A 9,162-nucleotide genomic window follows, 5' to 3' on the forward strand; every position below is an offset into this window, starting at 1 on the left:
GCATGTTTGAGAAATCCTGCAGTGTTTTTAGGAAGCCATGCTGAGGAGCAAAACGACAGGTGGGGACTAGAAACGCCCCTGGGACGTGTCTTTAAGCTGAGCTTCCTCATGGCAGAGCACCCCCCTCCCCCCACCACACACCCAGCCCATGACTCCTACAGGCTCTCGGGTCAAAGTGAAAGTGAAACCTAACTGTCTGCTGAGCTCTCAACATTAGTTCTCACTCAGTGAAGCTCTTTTCAGATTAAAAATACCTTTGAGGAAATGTATTTTCAGATGCCAAGTAAACTGCATCATAGCAGCCCCCCACCCCCGCACCAAAATGGGCGAGACAGAAGGGAAGGAGGTTCTTAAAGAGACAGAGGCCAATTTCAAGGTGTTTAGAAGAGGAAGGGATGAGCAGACAAGTTTATTTTCTATTTAAACATAAAAACAGCATTTTAATAACAGCTAAAGGTGACATAGATACTTTATTATGGTATAGTGTTTAAATATATGCCTGAGAAACACATAATATTGGCCCTTTAAGATTCAATTAGATACAGTGATTCTAAATGATCGGTGCAAAATTGGAAACACACAGATATTTGCACTGTTGTGTTAGATTCACTGTGTTGATTTTTTTTTTTTGGGGGGGGGGGTTCATGCATGCAATTCATTTGCCAGTAACATCAACAAAATGCCCCCCACCACCATCTTCCAGCTAAAATGAGTCTGGTCGAGCAACAACAAAAAAATGAGTTGATGATGTAATAAAGAAGCCCAGAATAACCACTAACAGCTTCGAGCAGTTGTTACTCATATCGTGCTGCTCGCCAAGCTTTGATCAGTGACTCTTTTGGCTGCGAATAATCAGCACCTCCACAATCATGTTCATGTGATTGGTACAATTTGTTTTTTTCCCAGAACATTTTGATTCATGACCCAACACGGAAGGCAGAAAATTCTGATGTTAATCCAAATATCCAAGGACGTTTATTTTTTTCTTCTTTTCTTTTTAAATGAAGTCCTGGGAAGATGTACGTTCACAGGGTGGTGTTGTGTGATGATTCATAAGGGTGGGAATCTTTCAATATCTCACATTTAATTTGACTACACTACAATTCAGAGGGATTATAAAAGAATTATTGATGCATCTTGATGAATTCATAATAAATCTTCAGAACCTCTCAGACTTAAAGGGATCCCTGATTAGTTGTAACATTAGACTTTATTTGATAAACATTTATTTAAACTGTAAAATAAAGACTGTAAAAATACTCTAGGCTGTTTAGTAAATTTTTAAAGATATATTTTAACACGGACCAAGCCATTTTATTTACACACAAAGCATTCTGGGTAAATGTTGACGTAGATAGGTCCTCGGTGTGAGCGAGCTATATCCACCCTGAAGGTTAATCTTGGACAATATCTGATGATCGACTCTTTTAAATGAAACCAGAGAGTGTTGACAGAGCTCCATCATGGATCACATATTTTACATATTGATCAGATGCTGCTGCTGACTGATCCATGCTGTGATGTAAATGTAACATTTTCTACATATAGGTAAAATTTATCACTGCAATAAAATAACTGTCTGTTTTTGTCACTTTTACAGTGGATTGCATCAACTCTGTTAGATTACAGAAGGGAAACTTCACCAAAGTGAAACATAAATCTGTGGATCTGTGTTTGATTACTCTGGCTGGCTTTCTCAAGGACCAGGATGTGTGACACAAAATTTTGAATTTTGGAACTGAAAGTGAAAGTAGTCAAACTGAATTTTTAATAAACAAAAGTGCAAAGCAAATTAAATTAACTAAAGCAAATAAATTCAAATTCAAAGCTTTAAATTCTGTTTCCATTTGGTGAAATTTATTTTCAAACCAGTGCATTCAATTTCAAATCATGCACATACAGATTCAATCTGAGCAATTCAAATTCAATTCCTGCTGGCACAAGATTTATCCCATACCTAGTGACAAAGTGAGTGCTGGGAAGCAATAATGCAGGGCAGGCCGTGGCTGTTAAAATGAAGATGTTAGTTTGACTGATATATTTTAAGTATAATTTAGAACACAGGGTAATTGATTTAGACTCATAAACATGCAAGTGCAACTGGCATCTGTTAATCATCAAATTTAATCTTTATCAGGTAAATGTCACAATTAATTGTAATTCTCTTTTTTTGTCAATATCATCTAACCCTCGTTGTTGACTCAGAATTGCCAGAAATCGGTCTCGTTGAATTCTTAGTGCAACCAGTGAGCTGCGCTTTATGCAGCCATTTTCAACAGTGTTCACCACATGAGAAACTCCATTCTAAGCCGAACACTATATTTTGATACTTGATGACACCTTATAGAAAGTGACAGCAAAAAGGTTCTCTCCCTCCACAAGTAGAAACATGCTCTCAGCTTGCAGACAGTGTAGCTCCTGCAAACGTCATTTTCCCCTTTAACTTTGTACAAGATGAAGAACATCCAAACAGTGTCTTTTAATTCAGAAAGCATCAGTTTTTTTCGACATTCATAAACTGACCCCTGGAAATTCAACAAATGAGCATAATTCCTAAAGCACTACTTCACTCACACTAGAGAGAGAGAAAGAGAGAGGAATCCAGGTGAGTCAGTGATTCCCAGGACTGGTGGCTCTGGATACTCCCAGTTCAAATATTAGCTGGTATGGATATCGTACTAATGATTTTATAGACTTCATCATTGTCTCTGAGCATACAAGACAAACAGGTTTTATATCTCCCAAGGAAGATTAAAGGCAAAAGAGTATGTCTAGTCTGAACTTCTTTTTTATTGACATTCATAATTATTTGTTTTCCTCAGGTGTTGTTTTATCAGCTTTTTACTTCCTCACTGTCCCATTTGTATTGCATGTAACAACGCATGCATGTTTAAAACAGAGGTTCGTTGTGCAGAGTATTTGCAAATGTCTTTATTCTTACTTGTAGTCCATCACAGGTGTGTATTTCCTGCTGCTTATTTTGTTATTGTTTGGTTTGGTGACAGTTAAAAAGCCTTGGTCAGGTTTTATTAGAGATTTAGACCCTGTTTAGTCGGCTTTAATCAAACTCTAGTTCGTTTGCCTAGAAAGTCCGATTTATTTGGGGAGGTGTGAATGTGTAATCGAACTCTGATGCAGACCAAAAAAGCGATCCCTGGTCCACCTGCTAACCCAGGTCTTGGTTTGGTTAAAGTAAGCTCTGGTGCGGTTTGAACACATGCACGCTCAGTGACTTTTTCAAAGTTTTTGTGTCGTTTCCTTCAGTGCTTCTTGGTGCGGCGCCACCACAGGCGAGGGTGCGAACATGTTGTTCACATTAGTCGCTTTGACACAGTGCAGTGTGAAAGCAAACCACACCAGCTGAAAATGTAATCAAATCTTGCAATTTTGGTACCCAGTTGAACTGAACCTACTGGACTATCAGGTGTGAAAACAGAAATGTTGGTTTGCTAATGAGAAGTCCCTTGAAAAAAAACAGACTTGAACTCAATCAATAAAGGCAGGGTGGGCACAGTGCCAGTGATTGGAGACCACATAATGAAGGACATTTTGTTTCTTTTTCTTATCTAGCCATATTTTAAGGCCTCATTTTGTTTCCAAAGAGCAGGTGCAGACATAAATCCTGACTGTTTTCTTGAGAGAGCAGTCCAGCGTAATGTGATGAGAGTGAGCAAGAAGTAGAGACAGAGATATTTAGCTGATTACTATTCAGACTGAGTGCCTGTGGGGTTGAGGGGAAGAGCAGTCTTACTGCAAATCGAATAATCCAAAGCCAGAAATCGTGAGTGTTTTAAGAGTGAAGGGGAAGCGCAGCTTTGATGTTTTGGCGTTGAAAATGAATGAGGATGATGCAACTGTTCAGTCAGGACAAGCGATGGTTTGATTGTGACCTGCACCGTTGGGACAGACCTGACTGGGTCGATGTGGGAAAGTGTGTTAACAAGCAAAGCCCTCTTCTCGGTGGAGCTGTGTCCTGCCTTTTAAGCAGATTTTGTCCTCTGAGTGTAAGCTGAAGCAGACAGGTTTAGCATCATGTTTTTGTTTATGAAATACTCTTTTTTTTCATGCAACACATTCAATCCAATATTTAGTTTTTACCAACGCATCAGTTTCCCCCCTCTGTTTTTCCCAAGTCATTTCCACTCTAACATCACATTGTTCAGTGATGGCATGCTCTCCTTGTGCTGAAGTTTAACCCTTCGTCTCCAGCTGCGACTACATATGGAGGACAAACGGATGAATTCCACATCATCCAGATGGAGGAGTGATTACTCTGTTTCATTTAATGCATGCAGACCCCTCCCCCCATCGCTGTCTCCTCTCCTCTCGCTCTGTCTTTCTGCAGAGAAATCGCCTGCTCACATAAGCTAAAAATAAATCATGTGACTGGGCGCAGCCAACTGTAACATTCATGCATTACTTATGGAAGTGTTTGCTTTTCTTCTAGTTTTCCTCTCAGAAATAAAAGTGCGTCGCCTCTCGGGTTACATCCTCTAAACAAGAGAATCTCTTTTTTTTCTATCTGTGAATCTATGGTTGCAGCCGCACTGTTGTGGTTTTCTTGCATAGTTGGGCAGAATACTTGAAGGCTGATTATAGTTCTTCTTTCGGCTGTTCCACAGAGAGTCCTCCTCCATCTACCTCCATGTCTTTTAACTACATCCATACGTCTCCTCTTTGTCTTTTTCCTGGCAGCTACATCTCTAACATCCTTCCACCAATATATCTACAGTCCCTCCTCTGGACATGTCCAAACCATCTTAGTCTGTCCGCTCCAACTTTACCTAGTAGTTCAACCTGTGCTGTACCTCTGGTAATCTCATTCCTAATCTAATCTATCTCCCAAAGAGAACCTCAACAGCTTCAGCTCTGCCACTTCCTGTTCGTCTCCTGGCTTACTGTCTCTGATTCGAATCATACAACAGCTGCTCTCACTGATTTCATCTTGTAAACATTTCCTCTGGCCTTTGCTGCCACCCTTTTGTCACAAATCACTCCTTTTCTACATCCAAAAACATGCGCAATAGGTTCTGTTCAGGCCCAGGCCTCCTTTGCAAATGAGATCTATGATCTCAGTGGGATTTTCTTGGTTAAATAAAGGTTAAATAAAGGTTAATAATAAATCCACTCCATCTTGCCTCATCTCTCTTCTTCACCTCTTTACCACACTTCCCATTTTCCTAGACAGCCAACCCTAAAAGTATTGAAGTCTGCTTATGCGCTTAATGCAAAAAAGTAAGACAGTTTGTGTTAGGTAGATTATTTCTTTGTTGTAACAATTTTTTTGATAATAATGTTTATTATTGGTACCTGATTGGCAGCACCTAGGGATACAAGAACCTCAAAACAAGTGTCAATAACAGCAGAATAAGCTGTTCGGCAGAGGAGATATGGCTAATTTTTCATGTGTGCAACCCACATACATATATCTACTGTTCATCCCACAGATGCATGTTCCTTACAAATGTGGCACCATTTAAAAGGGAACTTAACAGACTTTTCAACAGTATAAGACTTATTGCTAAGAAGCATTGCTACAACAAAGAAATAATCTACCAAACACAAGTTTCCTTACTTTTTGTGATAAGTATAGATTGTATCGAAGGGCCACACATCTCTTTCCACAGCCACCACTTCCAGCATTTCTGGGAGAAAGAAACGTTTACTTTAAAAGTCACTTAAAGGTCACATTTTTGCGTGTTTTTTGTGGTCCCTGAGTATTAAATTATCCAGTTGTGGAAAACCATAAATCCCCAGTACTCAAGTTTATTATTATTATTATTATTTTAATAAGCATCTGTGTTGTTTTTTCTTCTTTTGCTCTTAGTTGGTCTATTTTATCCGTTGTGTATTTGGTGCCACCTTCTGAGAGGAGTTTAACTGCACAGTGCTGTTAAAGCACAGCTGACAACATTCCCATCAGCACAGACCTCACAGTTGTACGGATGCTGAATCATGAATGCAGCCTTTGTTAAACTGATGATAAAGTCCTCTCATTGTCTTTAATGATCTCAGATGTTTTAAATAAGGAATTTTGACTCAGATGTTGTCATGATTTTTTGATGTAAAATTTCTGTCTGAAGACGACGGCTTTATTCCTCGTTGCAGCAGGGCTTGTATTAGACCTGGGGTTTATGAGGTGTCGGAGCAGGAACAGGCAGACATGAATCACCACTCGTTGCTTTGGGAAACGAGAGGCCAGGCTCCACAGATGGATTTTTAGTAGCTCTGAAAATGTGACAGCTTTGCCCTCAGTGGAGTTTGGCAGTGACCGCAAGGCATCAGGCTCAGCAGAAAACTCAGCGTGTTCGTGTTGGGCCTTGTGGGACGGAGGAAGATGCAGATGGGCCATCGGCAGGGGGGTGGGGGTTGAAGGATCTGCTTAGCGGATGCTTTTTTTTTTTTTTTTTTGCTTCAAGGACTTGGGGTTTCCTCTTCCTCTGCCCTCCATCCCTCACCTCCTCTTTATCCTCTCTCCATCTCCAGCTTTTGTATATCAGCTTTCATATATCTTTGTTTTCTTTCTGAGTCCCTGAGTCATCTCGTCTCTTTTGCCTACGCTTCCCCTCATGTCCAGATTTAGTCCTGATTTGTTTTTCACTTCATTCAGGCCTCATCTTTTACGCCTGCAGCCATCTCTGGAGATTACTTCATCACTGTGTGTGCATCCATCTGTTTCTCACCCTCTTCGTTATCTGTTTTCCTATACCTGTGTCTCTTATCTGTGCTACTTTCTCCTTCCTTCATCTACTGGGTTTTGAACAGATGTTTTTTTTAACTCATCTGAGAAAGTCCAGAAGTTCCAGAATAAAGTAGGAGGTTTTATTTGTTTCTTCAAGACCAGGAGGTTTTAATTGTTTTTTTTATGAATTTCAATTTAATAATTTTGTTTTATATGTTTTATAGGTGACATCACCCAGAAGGGATATGAAAAGAAAAGGACTAAACTGCTGGCTCCTTACATAATCCAGACTCCAGGTAAGAGATTTTTGTTCTTATTGTTTATTTTTTGTAAAGTGTACATCTTTGCAATCATTTTAGGTGTACTCAGTACAGGATTACCTTAGGTTTGATCTATTCTTTTCCCAGATTTTGTTCCAAATATCAGTGCATTTTTGTTCACATCCACATCTTCTTAAATTCTCTTTGTAACTCTAAGAGTGTTTCATGAGTAATGTAAGCTTAATGTAGATAATTTAAATAATGGTTGCTTTCATCAGATGTTGCTTTTTTACAATATAATATGTTTAAATTCACACAGCCGTCTCCTACAACATGAAGATACACAACATTAACCATGTTGCTCCAGTGGCACATGGTGGTAGGATATTTTATGTGTCTGTTCCTAACAGAAGTGCATTAGAAGTGGAAAACATGGAAGTTGACAGCTTTAATAAACTGTCAGAATCCTTCTTTATAAAAATATTAATTTTGTTGAGATTTTATCCCTCCACGGATCACCAGAACACTGTTGGTGTGCTGTTTTTAGTTATAAAGATTGTTCAGATTGTTTGAAGGCTGGTTGTCTCTGCAGCCACTGTAATGTGTGGTTTGTGTCAGTCACCAAGCACCAATCTGAGCAGCTTCACATTCGCCTCATTAAACACCGAGCTGATGTTATGCTCACAGTGATGTGTTGAAAACAGCAGACAGTTGTGTTATTCTGCGGTGGAGTTTTGCAGGTTAAAACCTGAGTTCTGTGAAGTCAAACAGTCTCATTTTCTGCTTCTTTGCTTCTCTCATAAGGAGTCTGTTAGGTTATTGGGCTTATTAAGAGGAGAGGAGGATAAATAACTCCACTCAAGTGTGACCCAAGTGACTCTAAACTGTGTAAAATCAAAAGTAATAAAGTTTAGATAACTGTCCCTCGCTGACAGATCACTGTGTGATGCAGTGACATTTTTATTTGCAGATTATTTGAGTTCTGATGGCGTCAGACAAAGTTTAATACTGTGTGTGAACAGCTGTACTTAAAGCTGTTTGTTAGTAGCTGAATTAGTCAGGAACATGTTAGTGCAGGTCTGAAATGGGCCTCTGGCTAACAAAACATTTTCTTCCTACACTTTATTCGTTAACTTGAAGACCTGAGTAGCTGCCGTTGAAATATTCTTTCATTATAGAGCATCCTTTATAGAAGTCGATACACCATCATTTATTTCTGATTTCATTTATGTAAAGTGACTTTGCATCAGTTTATGACTTGTTATTGGGCCTGCAACAAACTTCACATACAGTGTTATATTTGGGCTTCTTAAGGAAGTGTGGTTGGGCGATTAATTAATCACGATTAGCTGATAACGATTAGTATGATGATTAATCCCCTGGAGTTTCTAGACTCCCTCATATCCTAGTCACATGATCGATTTAAATCACTCTAGTGGGAAAGATTTGTTCTCTGTGAAAATCTGTTCCAAATTGTGTCAGAAGTGCAGACTTCCTGCTGTACATCAGTTTTTAAAATTGTGTTGATAGGCCAAGTAAAACGGGTGTTATGATAAATAAATTACAGAACTTTTCTTTTTTTTTTATTGTTCATTATATTTGAAGTGGAGAGGAGCATTGAGCGGACTGACCGAGGAAATCTCCGGTCAGTCTGCCTGGTGGCATTTATCATATTAATCATCAAGTGCCAAAAAATAACAGATTAAAGTTTCTGACGATTAATTGCATACAAATTGAACCCTATAAGGAAGAACAACTTTATCAGCTTCAATCTATCAAATTACCCTAAACTTGACATTATTGTATTGCTTTAGAGCAGTGTTTCCCAAAGTTGGGGTCGGGAMCCAAAGTGGGGTTCCGAAACATCAAGGTGGGGTCCTGAAAAGATTTTCTGGATTAATTACATTTTTTCCTTAGTTGTTACAAAGGAGTGAGGATAGTATACAGTATTTAAAATGGATAAATGTAGTATAAAAATATTGTTACTATGCCCATATTTAGTTGACCTGATACAAATGTTTATCATCCAAAAATAGCTGGGGCACAGGTCTCTGCTACTGTAGTTTTGTGGGTCAAAAGCTGAAAAGTTTGGGAACCAGTGCACTTTGGTTCCCAAAGTTGGGCTTGGGACCCAATTATGGGTCATAAAGCACCTTGGATAATCTCCAGAAGTCAATTTAAAGGGTAATAAAATAATTGCTGATCTAATATTTTCCCTAT

General features: G+C 39.0%; 1 protein-coding gene across 4 annotated transcripts in view; it reads left to right on the forward strand.

Annotated features, from left to right (window-relative positions):
• dip2bb (disco-interacting protein 2 homolog Bb) overlaps positions 1-9,162 on the forward strand; it is a 50,277-nt gene that overhangs the window by 11,918 nt on the left and 29,197 nt on the right. For all 4 annotated transcript variants that reach the window (XM_014009134.1, XM_014009136.1, XM_014009135.1 and 1 more), the window contains exon 2: positions 6,907-6,978. In XM_014009134.1, coding sequence (XP_013864588.1) covers positions 6,907-6,978 — 72 coding nt within the window. The remainder of the gene's footprint in view (positions 1-6,906; positions 6,979-9,162) is intronic.

This window comes from Austrofundulus limnaeus, unplaced genomic scaffold (genome assembly GCF_001266775.1).
Source record: "Austrofundulus limnaeus strain Quisiro unplaced genomic scaffold, Austrofundulus_limnaeus-1.0 Scaffold55, whole genome shotgun sequence".
Classification (NCBI taxonomy): domain Eukaryota; kingdom Metazoa; phylum Chordata; class Actinopteri; order Cyprinodontiformes; family Rivulidae; genus Austrofundulus; species Austrofundulus limnaeus.